General features: G+C 37.2%; 1 protein-coding gene across 1 annotated transcript; it reads left to right on the top strand.

Moving 5' to 3' along the window:
• Positions 1-198: 198 nt before the first annotated feature.
• Positions 199-27,136, top strand: LOC757171 (neuronal acetylcholine receptor subunit alpha-7-like). Its single transcript, XM_030995874.1, has 9 exons — positions 199-250; positions 11,450-11,595; positions 16,664-16,708; positions 19,859-19,968; positions 21,022-21,224; positions 21,980-22,112; positions 23,378-23,571; positions 24,314-24,574; positions 26,506-27,136. Exons 1-9 carry the CDS (start codon positions 199-201, stop codon positions 26,787-26,789), a joined length of 1,428 nt encoding a protein of 475 aa, XP_030851734.1. The 3' UTR covers positions 26,790-27,136.
• Positions 27,137-27,806: the final 670 nt, after the last annotated feature.

Below are 27,806 nucleotides of genomic sequence, written 5' to 3'. Positions count from 1 at the left end.
GTCATACTGTATGTGCTTTGCGCGCGCGTAAGGCATCCGTATCTCTCATGACTGCGATCACTGCATTATGAGATAGAATACCTGTACATCAAACCCTGGCAGACGTACAGCATCCCGCCTTTATTCGAAAGTTGGATTAATCTATTAGAACCAGTTTCGATCTGAAAGGAGCAACATAAAAATAACAACCCGTCCAACATGAAGATGCTTATCTTCAAACTTGCCTTATTACTATTGCTTTCGAACCAAGGTAAGTGTCTATTTTTTCAACTTCATATTCCTGAAAAATCTCTATCGTTTTCTATCAAACGATTATTTTCTACACCACATACAAAGGTTATACATTTCGGAATGTTTATGGCCACATAACCCCCTGTTTATTTATCTTTTGTATTTTTAAAATTCTAGAACAGTATTGTCATTAATTTTGTTTATTAGGGTCTCTGATTAAGGTAAGCATTGTATAAAACGGGAAAGTGACATTTCAAAATAAAATATAAAATACTGTCGTACCAGGTTGTAACTCATTTTGTTTATATTCACTTCCAAGACCTTTTTTGTTTGTTTTTTTTTTGTCATAATATTTCACCGTTATCTTGAAATCATACTACATAATTTTGTCGAATGGTCTTGGAAGATATGTAATAGGTGTTGAGTGATTATTCGATGGTCTTGATAAACTTTCCTCGTATACATGAATTTTATTTACGTTAAACGTTATCATTCTGCAATCAATGTATTGCTACTCGCGGTACAAGCTTTGTGTAAAGGCGCCATTCTGTCTTCTTCATGCTCGTTGTCGTTACTCAACGGGGTAGCCAGGTTTTTTTTTTTTTTGGGGGGGGGGGGGGGGGCTAGGAGGCCCTACACATTCCTGGTACCACAGGCGGCCCCACAAAAAACGAGATAAGTGGAAGTAAGGCTCACTAAATAAATAAAATAATACAGATTTTATGATTTATAGTTACACTGGTTAAATTTTGATTTGCATTGTAAGGTTGAAGTCATCTGTCAGTATACTATTAAAGGCTCTTTTTTGTTGGGGGGGGGGGGGGCTCCACTTTTTCAGACTTCCCACATGCACAGCCGCTTGTTTCTGGTTCCTAAATACAATTTATATTACGGGCAAAGAGAGGTAAAAGAAGATGTTAAAAATCAATTTATTTAAAAAAAGATATCGACCGTACGCAAAGGTTTGTTTCACCCGACGTTTAAAGGCAGGCTTTACTACTTCAGCCAGAAGGGATTAGACCACGCAGCGAGCCAGCGAGGTCACTGTGACAGTGTCTCATTAACTCAGCTCTCATTCAACATAAGAAAAAGAGGATCATGGGGGACCAACAGGCACCGATTGGGGAAGTTTTCTATATAGAGGGAGCAAGTAGCTACAAGTAGGACAGTGTACCTTTAAATACATCAGCATCAATGTTTAATAATAATAATGATAATGGTGGCTTCTTATAATAGCGCACATGACTTGTCCGTCACGTTGTGACGCTCCTGGCGCTGCCCCGATTATTACCCTGGCTTTTAGCAAGGCAGCCACTGCGGCGCTTTAGCATTTCAAGGAATTAATTCCTGCCCATCCATTACCGTTGAGAGTAAGAGTAGGAAGGGTGGATAACAAATGAATGTACATGTTGAAAAAATAATGTGTAATAAAATACATCTGAAAAAAAATAATGCGTTACATGGTTATAAATATTTATCGATTGATTAACCTTAACCTTAGAATTGTCTTGTTAATCGACTCGCGTCTACAACACACGTATACATGAGTGTCGTCAATGCATGGACTGATTATAAATGTATGAGATGGGATGTATGAGAGAATTTAAAAAAAAAACATGAAGAATGAGAGAAAATTGGTTATTAATGACTTGTAATCAACTCACGTTACTGGTCACGTATGGTACACTCATCATAAAGATCATTCGTTTAACACTAATACGAGAACCTTTGGGATGAAAAGGTGCCGAATCTCATTTGCGATGTAATCGGGGTTTTCTCTCAAAGGCCGGCTGTAATAATAGTTATCATTTATTTTGTTCGCATACCAGGAATTGAAAGAACAGTTAATTTGGGTCAGTTTGTCCCATGACATGTTTAATAGATTTTCCCGTGGGTTTCTATATGAATTCCCTCTAATATCATCTTGGCCTGAATTAAGTCTCTTGGAATAACCTTTCATCAATAATTGTGAATACTCTCATTTCCATATACAAAAATCAATGGCCAGTTATATAAAGAAATCCAGATATGAATAAGTTGCTGACGAGATTTTCACATTTTATCTTTTGATTATATATAATTTTAATATTAATGCTTATTTTCTCTGTATACATCACTACAATAACCGTTTACCTTTCTTTAATTTGATTGGCCACATGATAATTCATCTTAATTGTTGCATTTCTTCTTCATAGTTAAACCATAGTAAAACTTTCAACACAAAAATTAGGATCAGCATTACGAGAAATCAAATTTCATTAAAGATCACAGTCCCAAAATAATAATGATAATAGTTTGTCCTTATATAGCGCATTTCAGGGCCGCAGGCCCTCTCAATGCACTTTACAGATTTAAATTATTATATATACTATATATATTATTACCCCGGTCATCGGATTCATGCTTACCATAAATATATTTAGAGTGTATTTATTCTGATGGTACTTAATTAGGAAGAGAAACCAATAAAATAGAAAAAGATGTGTAAAACTGTACTTTCTATCCTCCGAATGATAATTAGTACTTTTTAATGTTCTGATCTCATCCTCGACCTACCAAGTGACTTATGCATTGTTTTTGACGGTCGGTCGGACAAGATGATACGTGTACTTCCAACACACACTCTCAATGCATCGGTATCAATATCAGTATCAGTATCAGTATCTAATTTGTTCAATCGTCGAGCAAAGGCAAACGGGGACATAACAAGTGTGGTCGCCCTTGCAGAGCATGCGTTCATATCTAATAATATCTACTCAATTGAATGCATTCACTCAATGCAGGGGCGGATATAGGGTGGGGGTCGGCGGTTTACGCCCCCCACCCATTGGGCGGTCAAGTGAAGAAGAAAAAAAAGTAAACGGCGCGATTTTCGCAAAAAGCTAGATCCGCCCCTGCAATGTAAAAAAACATCTTAATTAAAAAGCAAAGGGAACATAAGAGTAACTTTCATTGCCGCACCAAGCCCAAGCTTGCATGTTAGGAATTATAAAGAATCATTTATTTTTCAAAGTTTCAGGCTCTCGGAAGTAATACATAAGTATATACAAATTGAAATATCATTTTCAATTTTTAACAAACCATGAACAATTTTTTTAATTTTTGTTATTTATCAGTAATCAATTCAAAATATAACCCAGTGACCTATTAATTACAACTCCTCCCGGAGGTTCGCGAACTAGGTTTATAGGTCCAATGCGTGAAATAAAATGTTATCTTCAGATACTGCAGCTGTCATTTCTAATTTCCGGGCATATAATGTTTGGGCCTTTCACTTTCCATTTCATAACATGACCTCGTTAGGAATCTAATCAAGAGAGTACATGTATTTAATTATGTTTGCCTTCAATTTTTAAGTGCATTTTCTTCGCTCTTGAACGACTGTTCAACAGTGAGGTCAGTGTATCAATGACATGACATAACGTTTGAAGTCCCCTGTTCGCAATTACTTTATTTACGATGTGACATACAAGGATGGTTGACTGGTTTAATCATTACTATTTACTACCCAATCAAGTACCCATCAATAATAGTTTGTCATACCATGGATCCTTCCATGGTCGTACCTAAGATCGGTTCCCGACCTCTACAAATTAATACATTAATGTATACATACAACCAAGGGTGTCGATTTGTATCCGTGGTTGGGGGGGATGATAGGTGCCAAAATATTTTCGGCAATGGATCAAATCAACCAAGAGATAGAATAAGATTTCATTTTAGGGAGGGGGCGGTAGTGAGCACGCGAAGCGCGCTTCCTAGGGGGTTGGGTGCATGCAGGGATCGAGGGGGAATTTCCCCCCTCCCCCGCGAAGCGCGGAAGTTTGACGTTTCATTAAATTATTAGAGAAAGAAGACGATTCGTTGGACCGTTCTCGACTCTTCATCTTTGTTTGAATCAAGTTCCCCTTCCTCCGCGCGTAGCGCGGAAGCTCTGACGTTTCATTAGATTATTAAAGAAAGAAGACGATTCGTTGTACCATTCTCGACTCATAATCCTTGTCTAAATTCAGGTCCCCTTGTCCGCGCGTAGCGCGGAAGCTCTGACGTTTTATTAGATTATTAAAGAAAGAAGACGATTCGATGTACCATTCTCGACTCTTAATCCTTGTCTGAATTTAGTTTACCACCCCCTCCCTCGCGAAGCGCGGAAGCTTTGACGTTTCATTAGATTATTAAAGAAAGAAGACGATTCGTTGTACCATTCTCGACTCATAATCCTTGTCTAAATTCAGGTCCCCTTGTCCGCGCGTAGCGCGGAAGCTCTGACGTCTTATTAGATTATTAAAGAAAGAAGACGATTCGATGTACCATTGTCGACTCTTAATCCTTGTCTGAATTTAGTTAACCACCCCCTCCCTCGCGAAGCGCGGAAGCTTTGACGTTTCATTTAATTATAAGAGAAAGAAGACGATCGTTGTACCTTTCTCGACTCTAAATCCTTGTCCGAATTCAGTTTCCCCGTTTGCCGTTTCATTAGATTATTAAAGAAAGAAAACGATTCGTTGTACCATTCTCGACTCTTAAAGGTATTACAAAGTTTTGGTATGGGGTCTTGAATTTGGTGCAAATGAACTTATTGGAAGCCAATGCGATCCTACAATATTCAGTGACCGTTGTCGCAGTTGAAATCGAGTCTTAAGTTATAAAATTGTAAATAATAAACTCTTTATGTTGTATAGCTCCCTCTCAAGGTCAAGATATTAATATAAAACAATGTTTATTGACTAAAATCGACCGATTAGCTATTCCCGTTTGAAAATTATGTATCACAACTACCTATTGTGAGATTTTCATGGTTGTAGCTATCATTGAACAGCCGTAGGTGCTATGTGAAATTTATAAAAATTTACCGGGAGCACCGGTAAATTTTTATATTCAATTTTTCTCGAAAGTAGGAGTGTTTTAGGGGCTAAACTTTCTAGTGCTTATAATACATCCACAGGGGCATCCAAATATTATATCAAAATTGTAAAGAGTCACTATCCACCCAATTTTCAAAATTTCCCAAAACTTTGTATTACCTTTAATCCTTGTCTGAATTCAGCCATTCTCCGTGCGAAGCGCGGAAGCTCTGACGTTTTATTAGATTATTAAAGAAAGAAGACGATTCGATGTACCATTCTCGACTCTTAATCCTTGTCTGAATTCAGTTTCCCCGCCCCCGCGCGAAGCGCGGAAGCTTTCTCCTTGTCTCCTATCTCATCACGAGTTCGTCACAGAGTTCATCTATGTTTACACTGTCCAGGATTGTCTGATATGCATTGCAGATTGCTACTTTTTCGCTCACGCGCTTAACATTTAGCTCGTTGCTTTTTAACGCTGCGTCTTTGCATTTGGCGCACTGCATTTCTATGATGCTGTTGATTGAACAAATTGAATAAATTTATCAATTCCTGATGAAGCCGTATGAGCGAGAATTCAATTTATTCTCGTCTCATATACGGTTGTCTCATTTACTTGGTATATATGTATGTATGATGAAAATGAGATAGCAAAATGTGAATATTGATGGTCGTCTTGCGAGCAATAACCATTAACTACTCTAATCGGGCTCTCATCATTTATTTTTCTCTTCTTTTTTTTTTTGTTGATGGTGAATTATTGGGGGGGGGGGGGGGATGATTGTACAGGCCATCCCCCCACCTCAAATATTGGGGGGGGGGGGGATATATCCCCCCCCCCCATCCCCCCCCCCCCCCCCCCCGGGATCGACACCCATGTATACATAAATAACACATATATTGACATAATTATATAAGAATCCGGTCATATTTTTTTGCTTGTACCATCCTATCTAACATAAGTACCCTCGTAATTATACTTGTAGCATTGAGTTCTGCCAGCTGTCTTACCGCCCCCTCCCCGCCCAGCGCTGATTTGGTTTTTAAAGCATGAATCATGATAAGACGGGCGTTGAAGGCAGGCTGTATATTGAATGCCATTGCTTCTGTTGAGAAAGAATACTAGGCCTCTTGTACTGTATATAGGACTGATAACTGAGGCCAAGTAAAACAATTTTTCATGTTTAGCGTCCACGCCCGCTTGGGGCCGCCTCCTTTTCTTAAATTAAAAAAAAATAATAATTATATAATTTTTATTGTTTCATTAATGAAATAATTTTTAAAGAAAAACAAACATGAAAAACACTGCTAAAATGATCTATTTCTGATTTAAAACAAGTTTTTTTTTTAATGCCGACGGCCATCTTGAAAAATAGCCCGACTGTCAGGGAAAATGTACCACCCGGCCATTTTGAGCGGCCATTTTGAAGAAAAAAAAGAAGAAAAAAAGGGCCTCCTCCTCCTTCCTATTTTTCAAAAAGGCAGGACGCTAAACATTTTTTTTTTTATTTGGCCTAATTACTCAGTATCAGTAGCACTGTTCTTCTTGTCTGTAAGGAATCTTTTAGTCTAGCCGAAAACTTTTTTTGTAAACGTTTAAATAAATATATGTACCTCCATGTAAACAAATTGCGTAATTTTGGTCATTTGAAGTTTGAGGTCTGGGGTGCGTTTCACAAAACATGTCATCTGTGACAAATGACAGTTTTAGTTATAAGCTACTGAAATCCTTGCTTCTGATTGGTTGTCGGCAGATGTGTCACTGTTTTTTTTTCATTTGCCATTGAAAAGAGGCTTTGTGAAACGGGCCCCTGGTGTATCAGTATTAATGTCCTTCGGAATCCAAATCTTCGTTCTAAATTATTAGAGCCCATGTTTACAAGTTAGTGTACCGTTATCTCCGTGTATTGTTACGTAGTCTATTGGTTTGTGTTCAGCCTGAACATTAGTGGTATTATCATTATGGTTTTGATGAGGATGATTATAATAATTTCGTCGCTGTTTTCACGAAGTGACGGTAGTGAAAAAAAATTGCATTCACTTTGCGTTACGATTTTCCTCACTACCGTCACTTCGTGAAAACAAGGACGATTTTTATTATACTATTTATGTACATTTTTAAAAATTATTATACTACTACTATTACTACTACTGCTACTACTACTACTACTACTACTACTACTACTACTACTACTTCTACTACTACTACTTTTACTACTACTACTACTACTACTACTACTACTACTACTACTACTAATACTACTATTATTATACTACTTGTTCTATTACTACTAATACTATTGCGAGTAATAGTTGCTGCGGTTGTTATAATTGATATCAGTCATTATGATCACCATAGCTCTAATAATGATCGGAAACTCATAAAGCGAACTAGTTAATGATCTTTTACTTTTTCAAAGAAACAGAAATATGTTAATTTAATAAATAGGTTTCTGCCGTGTATTTTCCCATCCTGGTCACGTCGAATTAATTTGAAGCTTCGAAACAACGATGTTTTGACTCCTGTCATGTGCGGGCAAGCACTGAATCCAATGACCGGGGTAATAGCAGTGGCGGATCCGGCCCCCCCCCCCCCCCTTGAGAAAAAAATCATGTAAAATCACGTGATTTTTACCTTTTTGGGGGTTGGGCCCCCCTGCTCAAGGGGGGGGGGGGGTGCAAATGAATTTTTTTTCGAGGATCAGAAGAAAAAAAGTGCTCACTACCCCCCCCCCCCCCCCCCCCCCCCCCACTGAGCGACTTTTCGGCCGGCGCGATTTTCAAATTTTCGGTAGCAAAAAAAAAAAAAAGTGGGCCCCCTCCCCTAAGAAATCCTGGATCCGAGACATTTGTGATAAGCGCTATATAAAAGCTAAATATTATTATTATTATTAATCTGATTGAGCCGTCCATTATTTTAGTTGGACAAGAACCATATTGGTGCTTTCAATATACTACCTGTCATTGAGAAGGTCTTACATGAACATGTTATGACCTTTCAAAGTGTTGTGGTATAAATACATTAACATTCTCGAAATGCTCTTTGTCAAATAATTATAATAATAATCATAATAATAGTGGGTTCATGTATAGCGCTCATGTCTGTCAGATTTGACACTCCTGGCGCTCCCGATTATTACCCTGGCTTTAGCACGGCTGCCATACGGCGCTCCAGCATTTCAAGGAATTAATTCATGCCAGGTACCCATTCACCTGGGTTGGGTGTGGATCAATGTAGATCATGTCTCGCCAAAGGACATTAGTGTCGGTGCGGGACTCGAACCGCGGACCTGCCTTGTGGTCGACAGTCCGGTGACATGTATGTATAAAAGAAAGCAAACACAATCAGAGAAGCAAACTGATGAAAGTTTCAATTAAATCTGACTTAATATGAGAAAGATATGAACTTTTGAAAGTTGTAATCACTATCATTATGGGCACTTCAAATTGACTGAAGCAGTAATTAATGTCAATGTGATGTAGTGCCGGACTACTTTCCCATCAGTGCCAACATATAAAATGACTAAAATTATAACAATTAAAAAATTCCTGGCTCAGCAGTTCCTATTCTTTTTAGAGGACCTATAGTAAAATGCTATCTATAATCTATTTTAGGTAGTGCCCCAAGGGAGAAGGAACTTTCGGGAAAGACAGAAATTAATGATGTTTTTGTACACGGCAAATGGGAGAGTTATCCACGTCCTACGTCACAATCCGCTGACCAATACAAACTAACAATTTGAGATTTGCATAGACTTAGTGATCGTATATTTCAAACATTCATAACTTCCTTACTATTGGTCTGATTCTGATTGGTGTTAAACCTTTGCCATTCCGTTTGTGTTATTGTTTGCTTTCATACAAAGCAACTTATTACAAGGGTTGGGTTGCCCTTTAATACATACGGTAGCCACTATTCTTTGTTAGTGAATAGAGCCGTTGCGAGATGTTGGAATATATACTGTACTAAATTTCGTCAAGATCAACATGATAATTCATTCCAAACATTAAGTTTACGTCTCAAACAAAAACTGTCACAACTCTGATAAAAGCAGAAATATCCTGAGCCAACTTATCGAATGTAGGAAGAGGATTTGAACACGACCTAATTTTAAAAGAATGGATTAGTATAGGGGTGATTAAGAAAGAAATCAATTAAAAATGTATTTAATTTAAATTATTTATTTCCACATCAAGATAATAACAACATTATATAATATTCTAGTGTTATTTAGGCTTTGGAGAGTATGGTAATAACTGATAAGTAGTAGACCATATATACAATAATTTCCACCCCTAGCTTTTTTTTAAAGAAAAAGTTATCATAAATACATTTACAATACAAGATTTAAAAAAAAAAAATCTTTAAGTTATTTATGCACCTATGAAAAAAGAAAGAAAACAAAACGTTATACAATGTATGTGATTTGAATTATTGGTTTCTGCATTTTTCTTTTTTTCATCATACATTTTCATGAATATAATATGGTTTGATACAATATTTCATATGTATATATATATATACAGAATATACAGACAATATACGAAATGTATAGTCGAGGACTCTAAATCATGACAATGAAAGTTCAAACGATGTAATTGGCAGTAGCACTGACCTATGTATTCATATAGTTCTCTTCCCTGGTATAACCTGGCTATTAAAGAAATTAATTTGTATGTGACACCGTATGTGCGACTTTAACAGCTCAATAGCTGCTATACATGTATAGGGGCCCCACGCCTGCGGACTTTTTGTCACCCGCTTGCATCTCGTGTGGTTCTTGTCGCTTGCTCTCATAACATGCTTAAAGTAAGAAAAGGGAGAACCGCTCCAAGGAAAGGAAAGTATGCAATATTTTGCTGAAGAATATCAATCTTGTCCTGGTTGACGCTCGTTAAAATAACCTTAAGAGTGTGGATTCATTAGTACGTGAAGAAGAGGTACACTATTGAGATGAAATTCATCATGTTCATCGCAATGTATCATAAACCTACGAGTGAAGCGTTATGATGGACGAAGAACCCCTGTGTGTTATGACTTACGATTATTATGGCTATGTCTGGAAATAAATCAATACCAAATATAATCTATAAACCATTCTTATCTATATATTTATGGTGTAAAGGAACATACTGCCAATTAATGTCACTTCATTTAAGATTGAATGAGAAAATGTGTTTAGCAACGTGCTAATTGGAGGCATTACATGAGCTTTAAAGCCCGTCTATACCAGTTTAGCCAGGGGCATAAAACCTCTCTGCAAGGTCACTGACAGGTGGTTATCACATCAAATTAGCTCTCAATTAACATAAGAAAAAGAGGATCATGGGGGACCAACAGGCAGCAATTAAGCATTGTTTGCTATATAGAGGGCGCATGTAACTGTAAGTAGTGCGGTGGGGCTTTAAGATGAGTCCTTGACAGATGTAGGACTATACGTGACGATCGAATGATTCTGAACACCCTCAGAATCATTCGATCGTCACGTTCGTTTATTGATGTTTGGCCAGTAAGAATCGTCTGAGAATGTTAACATCAACTGAACATGATGTAAGTCATAAATACATTGACACCGTCTATTAAAGCGAATATATATGTTCTCCCGTTGCTGCGTGAAACTAAACTGTAAAATACTTACTTGCTTTGCGTCTTAAAGGTACTATGTCCCTTTTGCAGCCAACCTCAAATTCTGTAGAACTTTGCAAGAATTATGAATATGTCATGTATGTCCTATCTGTGAAATTTAAAGGTTAGCAGTGTCCTCATATTCAAATTATGCAAGGAAACCTGTTTACTTGCTAGACTTCACTGTCAGACACTATTGAGTGACTGACTGGCATTTTTTCTTCTTTGGTAATAACATACATGAAAAGAGCTGTAAAGGGTACATGAGTATTTGTCTATATCAATAATCCACTTATTGTGATGGCCAAGATTAAACTGATTGAATCTTTGCGCAGCATAAAACGTATGACCATTCGGTACAATTGTCTGAAAATCAAGACTATTACTTTGGGGCTCTATAGCCCTAAAGTCGATTTGACAACTAATAGTCGTTATTTTCCCACTTGAAGACATTTTCAAGCCCCACCTTTTTTAGGGAAGTTCTAAATTAGTATTATCTTTCAAATGCAGTTGGAATTTAACTTTTTCATTTTTTTTTGGCCTGCAAATGGGACATAGTACCTTTAAAAGGTAAATGATTCCTTTTCCTACTGCGATGTAAGTCTAAATACATCGACATCGTAAAAGCGAACATTTATCTTATCTTGTTACTGCGTAAAACCAAACTATACAAATAATTATTGCTTTGTGTCTTAAAAGGTAAATGATTCCCTTTTCTTTCTGCGTTATTATTTTATCTCTCATGTAGGAAGATGCGGTCTGCTGACCAAGAAGTTAATTAAGGAGTTGTTTCACGGAGAGGACCCTTATAACAGACAAATCAGACCAGTTATCAACGAGTCTACACCCACCAATGTACAAATGAAGTTTTTTGTTTCTCAAATTCTTAATATGGTAAGTTCATGTACTCTTTTTTTCTAACCCCACGCCCCCTAAAGGAGAACATATAGAATCCAATTTTGTAACAATATGTGGCAATTTTATTTTAAATAGGTATAGCGGATAACAAATGTGAACATTAAAAAAAAAAGCATAATCCTTTCAGGATCAACATTGTTAGAAGAGTCATATCGGTAAGCGAACCAAGCCCTGTTCTTCCTTATTATTTCACGAAAGTACTCTCGATAAAACCAGCAATTCATTTTGAAAAAAGAGCATTGTACGGTCCTCTCAGCAGTCCTCAGGGTGGCTCGGCTAAGGCTGTGGAAATAAAAGTATAGCGTTTAGTATACAACATTGATTGTATATGATTATCATAATGATGGTTGTAATTATTAGGCCTATTATCATTATTATTATTGTTATTATTATTATCATTGTTCAATATGATAATTAGCATCATCATCATCATTATTATTATTTGTCATTATTATCATTATCATTATTGTTATTATTATTATCAATATTATTGTTATCATTAGCACTATTATAATTAATTTAGTAGTAGTAATTATACACACGTAGAAGTGATAGTAGTAGTAGTAGTAGTAGGAGTAGTAGTTGTAGTATAAGTAGTTGTAGGAGTAATAGTTGTTGTAGTAGTAGTTGTAGTAGTAGTAGTAGTAGTAGTAGTAGATTGAGTAGTCGTAGTAGTAGTAGTAGTAGTAGTAGTAGTAGTAGTAGTAGTAGATTGAGTAGTCGTAGAAGTAGTAGTAGTATTATAAGTTGTAGTAAAAGAATTGAAGAAGAAGTAGTAGTAATAGTAGTAGTACATGTATTAGTAGTATTTGTAGTAGTAGTAGTATTAGATTTTTATTATTATTATCATTGTTAGTAGTAGTAGTAGCAGTAGTAGTAGTAGTAGTAGTAGAAGTATTATTATTATTATTAGTGGTAGTAGTAGTAGTAGTAGTAGTAGTAGTAGTAGTAGTAGTAGTAATAGTAGTAGTAGTAGTATAGTAGTAGTAGAACCATCATTTAAACGATTTCGAGTTGAAAAATTCTTAATTTTGGCAGCATTTGTATTCGGCTTCAAAGCATAAGGGTATACTTATATATACAAATAAATTACTATAAAAATTCCCAAAGATATGTATATCATCATTTGTTCATAGAATCGTTAGATTTCAGTCAAACCACAAGGTTCCCCAAATAATGGATTATATTTCCAACCCTGCTTGATTATAGTAGAATATGAATATGTAATGATAAGGAACATCTTATTTCCGCATGAGTAAATGAACTAGTAGACATTGGCCAAGATTTTCATGGCTTAACATCAAATAAAAAAAATGAGGAATCAGAGATTCATGTGATATTTTACTTGTCTTGAAAATAAGCGATTACAAGGTAATACAAAGTTTAGGGAAATTTTGAAAATTGGGTGGATAGTGAATCTTTACAATTTTGATATATTTGGATGCCCCTGTGGATGTATTATAGCCACTAACAAAATTAACCCCTAAAACACTTCTGTTTTCGAGAAAAATTGAATATAAAAACTTACCGGTGCTCCCGGTAAATTTTAAATAAATTTCAAATAGCGCCTACGGCCGTACAATGGTAGCTGCGACCATGAAAATCTCAGAATGTGTAGTTGTGATATATAATTTCCAAAGGGGGATAGCTAATCGATCGGTTTTAGTCAAGAAACATTGTTTTATTGTGTGTGTGTGTGTGTGTATTGGGTTTTTACAGACGTGTATCAATCAGATATGATTATTTACGTCTGGGACCGACCTTTAAACGTCACCATCCGAAAGACGTGACTCAGTTTCGAACCTGCGTCCTCGGCTGAATCAGTTTGTAACTTCCACTTTTTAGCTGGATTACAGGCGCACGCCACAACGCCTAGTTTTATTGCTTAATTAATATCTTGACCTTGAGAGGGCGCTATACAACATAAAGAGTGTATTATCTATAATTTCATAACTTTAGACTTGATTTCAAACGGGACAACGATCAATGAATATTGTAGGAACGCATATGCTTCCAATATGTTAATTTGAACCAAATTCATGACCCCATACCAAACCTTTGTAATACCTTAAAGAACAATTTGAAAATTTAAAAAAAAAAATCAAAAAGAAAATCGTATAGTTTGATTTGAGATTCAGATTGAATTCGACATGAGTATAAAGGGCGATCTACTTAAAAAAAAAAAACACACACTTAATGACAGGGTCAATAGCTAAATAATTAGGTAACCGAAGTACACTTCATGTCCCTCAAAAATCAATTTCAGTTCTCATATTGGTAACTTTATGCATCCTTACAAAACAGAGCACAGCCATGACAATGTTAATTACTGCTGATGAGAGGTCAGGTGGCATGTGGTTTCAAATATCAGTCTTGCAGTCTTGTAGCAGGGGGTTGTTCTCTGCTTACAGGTTGGCTTACCCAACCAGTCTAGGACATTACCCCCCCCCGGAAAATTCTCCCGTAGGACAATTACCCCCCCCCCCCCGATCAAACACAACCAAAGATAATCACCTACGAGGACAATTACCCCCACACCCGGAAAATTCTCCCGTAGGACAATTACCCCCCCCCCGATCAAACAAAACCAAAGATAATCACCTACGAGGACAATTACCCCCACACCCGGAAAATTCTACCCTGGGTCAATTACCTCCCACCCCCTCCCCCCGGTCAACGATCCCGAGGACAATTACTCCCATGAAAATTGCCCACCTGTGCATAAAAGGGGAAGTCCACCCTGATCATAAGTTGCTTTTGAATTAGTTAAACTGTGATCAAAATCGGCTGAGAAATAGGAAAGCTATGATTTTTTGAAGCTTCGATCAATCATAGACAACTTGGCCACAGTGCGACGTATCTTGTGAGCTCCTCTTCAATTTGCTCTGTACAGAAACATTCATAAACTTTTATTTTCCTATGACGGAGTAGATTTGTTTCATACCGGGGTTGTATAAAGATAAATTTTCAATACTTATACCAGAAAAGTTATTGGTAATTGTCCTGAGGGATTGTCCTATATGGAGTAATTTTCCAGGGGATAACTGCCCTTATTATTACTATTATATTCGTAATATTATTATTATCATCATAACTAATAATTATAATTGTTATTATTATCATCATTATTATTATTATCATTATTATTGATTCTAAATTGTTCATAATTTCACGGATATATAACCTGTACTGTTTTTAGTTGACTATTCCTTGATTCAGACTCTAGCTTTCATAACTCTATGAATATTTAAAATACAATATCGTAAAAGTTTAAACACTTCAAGCTTCCCTTCATTCAGAGACTGGAAATTTAATCAATTCCTTTTCGCTCATTGGCATACAATCCGCGGTTCGGTGGATCATTCAATGTCCCTAATGGGCAATCAGCAATTCGTTGAATATGCCATACACGATATTTTGTACAAACTACGAGAACACGTTCTCATTTGTAATACGTACTTACTGTTATAAAGAATGATTAGAAATGTATATAGACTTCATAGCATACTGCTTCCGTGATCCCCCTATAAATGGGGGGCGTTTCACAAAGCCATTTTTCAATGACAAAATGAGAAAAAAAACAGTGACAAATCTGCTGATAACCAATCGGAAGCAAGGATTTCAGTATCTTATAACAAAGACTGTCATTTGTCACTAATGGCATGTTTTGTGAAACGGGCCTCTGATGAAGAATTTATGACATACTACCACTACTAAAATAATTTAGTCTCACTTTCTGAGAGTTACCACGTCAGTATTAATACTGCTTTTCCTCCGGGCGCTGCATTTATTATTACCCCGGCGATTGCCAGATACCCATTTACAGCATTTTACACCTGTACAGTCGTGGGTGGAGAGTGGCAAATGGGGATTAAGGTCTTGCAAAGGGACGGTTGTGCCGGGTTGGGATTCGAACCCTCAACCCTTTGATTGAGAGTCAAGTGAATTAACCGCTATACCACACAACATCCACATGTATTATATTCCAACATTCAATACTTTGTGTACCAAAGGAAAGTAATGTATATCCATTGACTCGATACATCATGTTCGAGTACGTGTAATGAGACTTGAGGCTTAATACAGAGTTCGATGTGGACGTTTGATATTGACTCTCAACTTCAGGGTTGAGGGTTCGAATCCCAACCCGGCATTACTGTCCTTTGTCAAGGCATTAATATACAAATAATGTACTGCAGTGAGGGCATTAGTAAGAATTACCCACACAAGGTACCGTTGGACTGTTTCAAAGGTACCGAGTGTGGGTAATTTTACTAATGCTCGAACAAAATGCTTTGTATTATTTGTTTTATAAAATTATGACGTGGATCCTTGTTATTTGATAAATCACCCTCATTTCAGTCAAAGTCCGTATATTACTAATTCTAGGTCCACATTATGACCGATCTAGGCCTAGATCTAACTTAGATATTATGCGTTTTAAATTCCGCGGCAGCCATTTTCGATAAATCTCAATGATTGCGATCGCAAAACATGATCGCTAATGACCGGTCATTACCATTGGGTAATGACCGGTCATTACCCAAATTACGCGTTAGGCAAAATAAATGCCTGGTCACGTATACGCTTTCAACGAATCATTTGATTAGGATCTACGTCATCATCACTCTACACCCAGGTGATAAATGGGGACCTGGCAATACACCAGTTTACAGCTGTATCAGCGCGCATGCGCAGACATTTGACCTCGGGTCATTGGCCCCGGAAGCGGGGCCAATAACTATGACCAGTGGTATTTATGCGTAAATTAAGATTGCGCCCATGCAAATGATGATGTGCGCGCACAATGCAGCGCGTAGGCAGTGATATCATCATAATTTGCATGGGCGCAATCTCAATTTACGCATAAATACATGACCTCTAGGTCATTGGCTTTGTTTAAAATGGCGCACACAACCGTAAACTGGTGTATTGACGGGGTAATGTCAATAACACGGCCTGCAAAAAGAGATGTGCAACTATACCCTTTGCAAATAAAAACCCAATCATCATTTCATAATTGATATCTTTTCATATTATTCAGGATGAAAGGTTACAGCAGCTGAAGACTAATGTGTGGCTTACATATGTGAGTATCAAGATTATACTTTGTGGGGCAATGAATTAAACTACTGCAATAAGATGATTTTTTTTTTTAAATCTGTGTTGTCCCCCGAGACAAAGTCAAGGAACATAAAATATCGAAATTGCCGCTTGAGAGGCTACAGTTTTCCGTACCTGACAAATAAGCAGTCAATACATGTATTTGCACCATAAATGTTATACAAATATTGCTAAGTGTATGAATATTGTTTATGTTTCTTCATAATAAGTTTCAACTTAATTAAATTACGTTTTTCTTTAATATACACAAGACTATGTCATTGTTGTAACTTCCGGAGCCTATGACCTACAAGCATTGCTTTCTCTTTAGGCTCCATCATATTTCTTCCCTTATTCAACTTAGTCTTATGTATCATTCTTTTTTTTTTGTTGTATAAACGCATCCTAAAATGAGTTCAAAATGTAACATGCTATATGTAATGATGTACTATACAACATGTGAGAAATATGAAAATAAACTGAAACTGAAACTGAAACTGAACTGAAACTCAAGCCTTTCAACTCGGCTACTTCTCGTTAAAGGGGAAGTCCGTTATATGCTGGTTTTAATAGAAGATACAAAAAGAGACTAGAGGAAAATCCGATCGAAATAATAAAGTTATTGTTCTAATTAATGACGGTCCAACCGTAGAGTATAAAACACGCTTACAATATATATTTTATCACCTGACGAAGTGTAGCAGCGGCACACGATATACGTCGTGATCTTTTAGATCCCTTGTTGACCATACATTGCGAGACAAACGAATGTCACTAGCGATATTATTTTCGTTAAGAAAGTTATACATTCGTAAAGTTGTAAGTGATCAAACGCATTGCTTTGTACTAAAAAATAATCTTTTTATAGAACATGTTTATATATATATATATATATATATATATATATACATGCACCCTGTTGCAAATATGTTTTACACAATCCTTTAAGAAAAATAACTATATCATCGCCATAGTTAATGGAAATATATGTCAATTTTAGTGACATTAAGCAAAAAGTTACGTCGGACAATTTCCTGTTTGTGGTTGTCATGGTTGATCTGTCAATTAATCTTCAGAAACATACTTTCTATCGATATTATATCGATTTTTTGTCTTCTAAATTTCACTAATAAAGAATCCCGACCTGAAAGAATCACAATATAAAACAATAATACATACAAGATAGAAGAGTACTTCAAATTTGACAATTTAGTGAATAGCTGCATAACTCAGAATTTTAGCATGATAAAACTGTTTTTCCTTGGGGTCCAGAAAATGAAATGAAAAGTGAACTTACATATAAAACGAAATTTAAAAAACAGTACAGCTATTCTACATTTATGCGTAAATTTGAAGACATCTAGAAAACAATAAAAACACATCTAGAACTGTAATTAACCAGCACCATCCTCCCCAGCTACATCGTCACAACAAGCAAATCCCTCTAAACTAGATCAAAGCAAAGCTGAGTTCGTATATTCAAATGATTGCAAGAATTTTTCATTTATTTGACATATGAAGATAGGTCATTGCGTCGATGTATTTTTTCTAATAAAAACACTTTTAGAACTTTAATTATAAACCAGCACCATCCTTCCCAGCTACATCGGCACAACAAGCAAATCTCTCTAAAGATCAAAGTTGAGTTCGTATATTCAAATGTTTGCAAGAAGTTTCCATTTATTTGACATCTGAAAATAGGTCATCGCGTCGACGTGTTTTTTTTTCTTCTAATTTCTCTACCTTAAATAAAAGCACTTAATAGAACACCTGCATCTCACCTATAAACATATGACTGCCCGATAATAGTACTAATATTCATTACGTTGGAGTCAGTAGTATGCCCGCATTTTAAAGCAGTCACATGGATTGTATCGTACTTCACTTATGAAAAGATTCTTATGTCACAATTCAGTATGTATTTACAGTTCAGTCTCTAAAAGAAATAATCAACTGCATGTATAAAAAATGACAATTTTATAATTACGACAGGCGACAGCTCAGATTTTGATGGGAATTTTTCAAAAAATGATTTGTAGATATATTCTATTTTCTTTAGAGAGTACATGACCAAGAAGGTTTTTTTACTTGTTTGAATTTATTACTCCTACGAAACAGTGAAAATATTAAGATCATTGTGGTTATCAGATTCCTGTTTTTTTTTTAATCGACGCGTCAGAAAGACTTACAGCCTTTTATTACAGTTTCATAAGCCCCTACCCCCCCCCCCAACAAAAAAAAAACATTTCTCAGAGTTCCAAATAAGACGATATTAACAATCATAATGTGCTGTGAATGTAATTTCTTCCTCTTGTGGAATAACATGAAAAATATTTTGTGTGCCTGACCCTGCATAAATGCCTTCTTGTCCCCTACTGCAACATGTAAAGCCCACAGTACACCACACGATCTGATGACGATCCGATTTTTGATTAATTTCCAATAGCATTTGATGTGTACATCCAAACTTGTGAAATATTAATGATTAAGGTTCTGAATGGTCAAAGGATTAATAAAATCTCATTTTCAATCGATGTCAAGCTTCCATGGAGGAGGAAAAACGAAATCGGCTCAGAATCGTGGTGACGTTTGACCAGTAGTGCGATTGTTTACGAGTGAAGCCGATTCGGACTAAAAATCTTAAATACACACAAATTCCAGTTGTTATATTTTATATCAATATTTAGAACCTAAATCAGGAAAAATGATTTTTGTTGAGATTCCTATATCTAATACAATTGCCATTATTTTCTTTGAAAATCGGATCGCCGGGGGATCGTGTCCGCGGATATCTGTGATGTTCCTGTGTGATGCACTCAGTTGCAGACAGTCCATGACCAGTACGTGGCAGCATGCTCATGTTTCTTTCAGATATAAGCCAGCTTTATTTTCTCCTGCTGACGTCACAGGGATTACGTAATCGCAACCCATATTGTCAACAATTTCAATGGGTGTTCCCAAGCCCATTTGTTTTTCTCATTTTGCAGCTGATTGATTGAAAATGACTGAAAGTTGTTTTCATCATCAGATTTACGATGAAAAATTACTAGAACAGGTTATATATAATAGTTAAATTTGAGATCGTCTGATGTCATATAGATCCTTTAAATGTGCCGATGATTCTGTTTTACGGTAGGTTTGGACCGATGAATTTCTACGCTGGGATCCAGCCGATTTCAACGGACTGAAGAGCTTCAAGATAACCTCTGACCTCATCTGGATGCCTGATATCGTCATCTATAACAAGTAAGAATGACTTCATGATGATGATGATGATAATGATGATGCTGTTGCTACTGCTGATAAATAGTAATAATACAAGAAGTATTACAAGTAATAATAATAACAGTTAACATGATATTAATAATGAGGATGATAATGATGAAGGTGATGATAATAATAATAACAACAATAACACCGTACTACTACTAATAATAATGATGAAACTAACTATAACAATAATAATAACAGGAATATATAACAATTAAAAATGATGACACTGATGGTGATTATATGGTATTGATGATGGCGGTGGTGGTGGATGTGATGATGATATTCATTGTCGTTCTTCCATTAACTACTTTCCATTATATACCATGATCGGCAAATAAAATGGCATAACACCAACTGCCCCAATCACTCTGACCACACTCAGCTCCAGGTATGCAACCCTTAATCGTGAGCATGCGTAAAAACCTTAATTATGCGTAAACAACTTAATTATGCACAAACAAACTTTATTATGCAAATGAAATACATCGCGAAGCCCTGATTTGCTTTCTTTATTCTATCTGGTCTTCTTGCTCACGCCTTCCGATTCCGCTCAGCTAATTTCTTTTTTCTTCTCTAAGGAATTAGAAATAGACTACCTGTAACATGGCCCTACTCCTGCATTAAAATCCTTTTTTTAATGTCTTTTCATCACGTGCATTTTTTCCTTCTTTTCTCATCATCTATTTTAATTTTTTTTTATCGCTCATTATAATATACACTTGTAACATAATTACAGTCGTCCATCTTCGGCGTGTCTTGTCTTATTCTCAAACTTAAATGTTCTCTGTACACTTATTTTGTTTCGTAGATAATATCAGTATTCGTTACTTGAATAATAAAGGTTTGTACATGTATATGGTTTGTATATGTTATCTTAATTTCTGATATTTGAGCGGAAAAATAAATCAAATCAAATCAAATCAAATCAAATCAAATCAATCAATCATATTTAAGTAGTCAGTATCACGAGTGTCATTTTTAATGTGCCGAAAAAAATGGACCACCATATTTTTTTCTCATCTGCAGTGCTGCTGACTCATATGAACCGTACATGTTCAACAAGATCGTCATGGTAGATCATAACGGTCGCGTAAACTGGGCATCACCTATTATTATCCAGTCGAGCTGTCAACTTGATGTTGCCAACTTCCCTTTCGACTATCAGAAATGTCATATCAAGTTTGGTCCTTGGCAGCTTGACGGATCCGAGCTGACGCTTAATGGATCAGGTATCTTGCTTTTCTTATTTCCACTTCATTATGGCTTTATGACAAAGCGTTATGTTTACGAGCATAGGACGTTTCGTCATGATCATTATGGTGCTGATGATTGTGGTGATGGCGAGGAATGACGGTGAAGAGGGCGACGCTGATAATGATGATAATGTGATGATAATTATGATGATGATAACGATGATAATTATGTTGATGGTAGTGGTGGTGGTGGCGGTGGTGATGATCATGATGTTGTTGATGATAACGATGATGGATCAGATCAGGTATCTTGCTTTTGTTATTTTGTATATATTTTTTTTAATACTTCATTTGGCTTTATGTCAAAGCGTTATGTTTACGAGAATATGATCATTATGGTGTTGATGATTGTGGTGATGGCGAGGACGGTATATGATGACGGTGAAAATTATGATATCGATGATGCTGATAAATGATAATGGAAATGATGATGATCATGATGATGGCAACGCTGATAATGATGATAATTTGATGATAATGATTGTGATGATGATAACAACGATGATAATTATGTTGATGGTGGTGGTGATGGTGGTGGTGGTGATGATGATGATGATGATGATAACGATGATAATTGTGTTGATGGTGGTGATGATCATGATGTTGATGATGATAATTATGTTGATGGTAGTGGTGATGGTGGTGGTGATGATGATAAAGATTGTGATGATGATATCAATCATTATCATGAAGGTGATGATTAAAATAAAGAAGATAAACTCTGTTTTCAGGTGATGAGACAGTTTTTCGGAGTGACGGTGAATGGGACATGATAGGACTAACGCACGAGACTACTCTAATGTCTTACGTAGACTCGCCTGGCATCTTGCATTATGACGTCAACTACACGATACACATAAGGAGGTAAGAAATAGAGAGAGAGAGAGAGAGAGAGAGAGAGAGAGAGAGAGAGAGGGAGGGAGAGAGAGAGAAGATTGAGAGAAATAGAGAAGATTGAGAGAGAGAGAGAGAGAGAGAGAGAGAGAGAAGAGAGAGGGAGGGAGGGAGAGAGAAAGAGAGAGAGGAGAGAGAAAGAGAGAGAGAGAGAGAGAGGGAGAGGGAGAGAGAGAGAGAGAGAGGAGAGAGTAAGAGAGAGAGAGAGAGAGAGAGGGAGAGGGAGAGGGAGAGAGAGAGTAGATTGAGATAGGGGATCAAAGAAAGGGAGAGAAAAGGCAATCAAAGGAGGGAAGCTAGCTTTGAATGTTACGCTTCCTGGGAATAATTTCAATCTGTAAAACAAATGTTGGCTTGCACAAAAAAAATAGAGATTGCTAGCTCGATCTTGTAATTAAAAACAATTCAGAAAAAGCCTTCGGGATTTGAACCTGCTATATAATGCTTGGCAGCGACTCTACCAGAAGGTCATCACTGGTCCATGGCACAGTAACGATGAACTGCATGAAAACTCAGCTCTCCTGATTCATTCTGACTTATATCCACCAGTCTACCATTAGGAAAATAGGCTAGCTTTGAAGAGCGATCGAGACATATATAGAGAGATAAACAATGATCAAATGAGAAAGAAATAAAGAAAGAAAGAGAGGGAAAATAAAGAGGGGTAGAGAGGCGAAAAATCGAAGGAGGAATAAAGAGAGAAAGAGAGAGAGAGAGAGAGAGAGAGATAGAGGAGGTGGAGAGAGAGAGAGAGAGAGAGAGAGAAAAAGACAGAGGAAGAGAAATTGCAGGGATAGAAAGAGGAAGATCGCAAGAGAATAAGATGGAGATGAAGAGAGAAAGAACGTGATAGAGACAGAGAGAGAGATAGAGAGAGAGAGAGAAAGAGAGTGGGTGAGAGAGAGAGAGAGAGAGAGAGAGAGCCAGGTAGATATAATTCAGGTAGATAGAGATCCAGGTAGATAGAAAGAGAGATCGAGAGGTGACAAACACAACGAGAGGCAGACTGAGAAACATTTAGATCAAGCAAGATAAGCATTGATAAACTGAACTGCGGAAGAGACAGAAATCATAGGAGAAGTATTACACAATCATAGAGTTGGATTATGTCAACATGAATTTGAATTCATCCTAATATGATAATAAACTGTCATTCATCTTGCCCCTAAAAGATCGATTTCTTCAGCTTCTCTACATTTTTATTTTTCAAATTTATTCTGTCCTTCTTCCTACAGACGCCCTATGTACTACGTGTTCAACCTTCTCGTACCATGTATCCTGATCGCATCAACCACTCTTCTTGATTTCCTTCTACCGGTTGATTCGGGAGAGAAGGTATCTCTTGGTGTTACAGTTCTTCTCTCACTCACAGTCTTCTTACTTCTCATTGCTCAATCAATGCCGCCATCTAGCGTCGTACCCATTATAGGTATGAACACCACCTTTACACATCGAAATCCAATTCGTTGCCTTTACATCACCTTTTCACTATAGTTATACGAAATTCGTTTTGCGAACAGTAAGATACATTTTCGAATATTTTATAATACGTTTCTGGATATACGTCTTAAATATCTTTAACAAAGTTTCTGGGTACCCGGTTTTCAAACATTGTAAAGGTTGCTGGACATCCTTTTTGATATAACATTTCAAAATATGTTCACATGTCACAAAGAAATAGTCTTACCTTCAAAAATGTTCAAATTGTAAAATTTGCTTAATTGTAAATAATGTAACTACACTATTGCAATGTTTATAATCTTGTGTCCAGATGTAATATCCTCCATTTTGATGTGTTACAATATTGAAGAACCGATAAATAACCACCATCACCATCACCAATAATTATAGAGCATTAAAAGCTGGGTTGTTTTTTCTTGGGGGGGGGGGGGGGAGAGAAAAGGTCTTAACTTGAAAAGAATTCCTATTCTAGATATTTTGATATAGGTTTCAGATTTATGCTCGTATAAATTGAGTCAAATTAAGCTGTATATCATTCATCTTTATTCATACATTTGTTGGATCTTGTACATTATTAATTAAGTTGTATGTTACAACCAATCAGCCGTTTTGTATTGTATTCAAGTGGAAACTCTATTGCAGATTGACTATTATTATAATTTTATAACCCAATAATAGTAATCTGTATTGTGATTTGATGTGAAACACAGGTCATTACTACGTGTCTACCATGGTTTTGGTCTCGATCTCCATCCTCCTCACCGTTTCAGTGATCAACCTTCATCATCGCGGTCCATACTGTAGACCAGCTCCTAGATGGCTTAAACGGATCATTCTTGGACAAATAGCGTGGTATCTACGACTACAACCTGATCACTTCAAGAACATGAAGTTTGCTCCAGATAAGAGAGATTACAATGCCAACGAAAAAACCTTTTCACCGAGAAAAAGCGTCAGGAAGCAGATTGTCGGTAAATATCAATTTAATAATAGACAGACAAGTATGCTATCGCTACATCCTGACATCTCCCTGAAAGAAGTACGTAGACGTAAGTCTAAAGGCGCCCTAGCTTGAACACGTAATCTCGCGCTACCATAACTGTCCCCGCATTAATTATGACGCAGCACTCAGCTCAAAATCAGCGCATCAATCGCGGCGCTTATGTCCATTACGCACGTGGTGTCATTTGGATCGGGTTATTACTTGCGTTGATCGAGCTTGGGAAGGCATATGGGTGTATCCTGACACCTATCCCCTGAACATACACCCCCGGATAACCACCCCCAGTCAACTAACCACTAGGACAACTATCCCCTAAGACAACTACCCCGTATGACAACTACCCCGTATGACAACTACCCTCTAGGACAACTACCCCCAGACACTACCTCCGGACAACTACCCCCGGGCAACTACCCCCGGACAATTACCCCCGAACAACTACCACTTATGGTAGTTTTTCTAGAGGATGGTTGTCGTAGGGGGTAGTTGTCTGGGGGGGGGGCAGTTATCCGGGGGTAGTTGTCCTAGGGGGTATTTGTCCTAGGGGTAGTTGACTGGTGTTGTTATTCGGGGGGGGGGTGGGTGTCCAGGGTTTAGGTGTCCTAGAACGGCAATTGGGAAGACAATGCTTGCAATTTTGATTTGCATTCCCTTTCGGAAGGATGTCGCTTTCGCATGAAGTGTGAAGGACAGCAACTATCTGATGCCGTTCTGCGTCATGCAAAATACGCCGCAATTGTAACGGGCTTAAGTTTTATAACACGTCGCGTCATTTATCACACGAGGCAATAATTTGATCCCTAAGCCAGTCAAACATATGGCAGCAACTAGTGCATTGAAAAGTAATTCAGCGCATTGTTTGCTCGATTAATCATGTAATTACATTTTGGTATTTTGTCCTTTTCACTCGACGAAGAACTGCGTTAGAGCAACACGTGCGGGTTTCGACGCGCAATGTAAACCAAAGAGTTTTAAGAGATTGAGTCATATCTAGCTCATTCCCTTTGTACCATCTTCGATGCCGCCAGGAGAAAATATGCCAGGCATGTGCTGAACTGGATCTTTATTGCAGATACGTAGACAAAATATTCCTGCCTAGTTGCAAACTAACGGACCTCTTACTAAGGGAAATATGCTTTTGTAATGATAATTACTTTTCGCTACCACTCATCTGAAAATACGAGCAGTACACAGTGTGTACCTTACCAGGAGGCAGGCGAAAAGAAATGGAGCAAAATTTCCTGAAATATTAATCAAAATTACTCGACTGGGCACGTGTGGGCACTAATCTGACATATAAAATCACAAAGAACTGTACAAGAACAAATTCACTTTATATTTTCGTGAGCCGGAAGTAATCAGAAAAGTGTCAAATTGCAGGCTTTAGGATTGTAATATTTTACTATTTTTCACAAATTAAAACTGCTATTATGCACATTGTTTGCCACATTAAGGCTTTTGTATTCATATTTTATCATCTGTTCGATTTTCACCTTGTTAGTTCAAATATCAAGCTTTCCAAGTATCTTGGCGGCTTCGGACATCAAAGGTAAAAACACACCTGTAGATTCTATTGTGGAGCCTTAGTAAACGGCAGCTGCTTGGAATAATTTGTTGCCAATTGGGACTCCAGCTCTTAAAACTCCTTGGTAATTAAACTGCAATAATACATACAGTGAGTTGCGCCAAGGTTGCGGATTGTTGATGACTCCATCTCGATAGTGGCCCGAATATTAAATAGTAATACTATTTTGAAAATGTCTATAAATATGGCACTCAATTTAATCTACCGCATTCTCCACGAACACCTCAAGACCATTTCCCGCATTGTCCCGCAATGGGACCTTAATTTTTTGAATACACCCTTTTCTTCCTGGATTTCATTATTATCATTTACAGAGGAATGGGATAGATACAAGTCCGAGAATGGGAAAGTGACTGCACCCAACGACTCCTCTACCCAAGATGGTGGTCAGAGGAGAGATGAAGATCAGCTCCTTCTTTTACGACGAATGAACGAACATATGAAATACATCCGCGCTCATTTTGAAGAGAGCGACGAGTTTGAGGAAATCAAGAATGAGTGGAAACAGATCGCGTTGGTCGTCGATCGAGTCTTCGCTATCTTCTACGTCCTCGGTACGATCGGAACCGGCATGATTCTGGTGTTTAAGGTATCTTAAGCCTCGGTCACAAATGCCATTACGATCTGCTGCGAACGCCGTACGAACGATTTTCAGACAATGGAAATTCGGGAAGACAATGGAAAAACAGGGAGATTCGTACGAAATTATCGTTGGTACGAACCTTTGTGACCGTAGCATAAGGTGATGACTGATGTCATCTTAGAACTTGTTAGGATCGTCATCATCATCATGATTTTCTGTCATGACGAGTCGTGATCGTTCTTGAAAGAAAATAACAGTCTTCGATATACACAGATCAGAAGGTTATTTCGAATAAGTGTTTGTTAGTATCACCTGATGAATCAGTATTTACGGTACATTGAATCTGACCGCCAACCCCGCCCCCCCCCCCACTCAGTGTTATTTAGGGTACAGATATGCGTGTTCCCAGCGACCCCCCCCCCCTTTCAGCAAAAGTCCGGTGTGTAAAGTCAATACGGTTCGACCTTTTTCCTTTGTTATACAAGCCTTTTTCAGCACCCCTTCCCCTTTCAGCAAAAGTCCGGTGTGTAAAGTCAATACGGGTAGACCTTTTTCTTTTGTTACGAGCCGGAGAGTTTGGGAACACGCATGGTATCCCTCCGTTCACGGAGTGGGAGGGGGGGGGCGGGCCGCCAACACGTTTTTTCCTCGATTCATCCTCTTCTTCACGCAATCATTTCGTTTGGGTTTTCATAAAAACTCAGTCGCATTTGAGAAATGATCGGACGCCGACAAACTCATGTAATTGTAACCTGTCATTCAACAGCCGTATATCGGCAACTAATCACCCAATCAAATTTCTTGCAATCTGTTGAGATTTGGTTTTAAATTTATAAAAAATGAATACAATTTCGCTTTTGCTAATTCTTTTTCACCCCTTCTCTACCTATCTCTCTCTCTCTCTTTTTTTTTCATGTCCTACCTTCCTTCTCCGCCCTTCTCCAATCTTGTTTATTTTATGTTTGATATAAAGGAATTTGGTAGTGTTCAGAATTCGTCAAGTCTTCCTTATCAATATATTGTGACTACTAT

The sequence above is a fragment of the Strongylocentrotus purpuratus genome, unplaced genomic scaffold (genome assembly GCF_000002235.5).
Source record: "Strongylocentrotus purpuratus isolate Spur 01 unplaced genomic scaffold, Spur_5.0 spur5_scaffold_3, whole genome shotgun sequence".
Lineage (NCBI taxonomy): Eukaryota > Metazoa > Echinodermata > Echinoidea > Camarodonta > Strongylocentrotidae > Strongylocentrotus > Strongylocentrotus purpuratus.
Note: the sequence above shows the minus strand (reverse complement) of the source record. Positions and strands in the feature narration are given on the sequence as shown.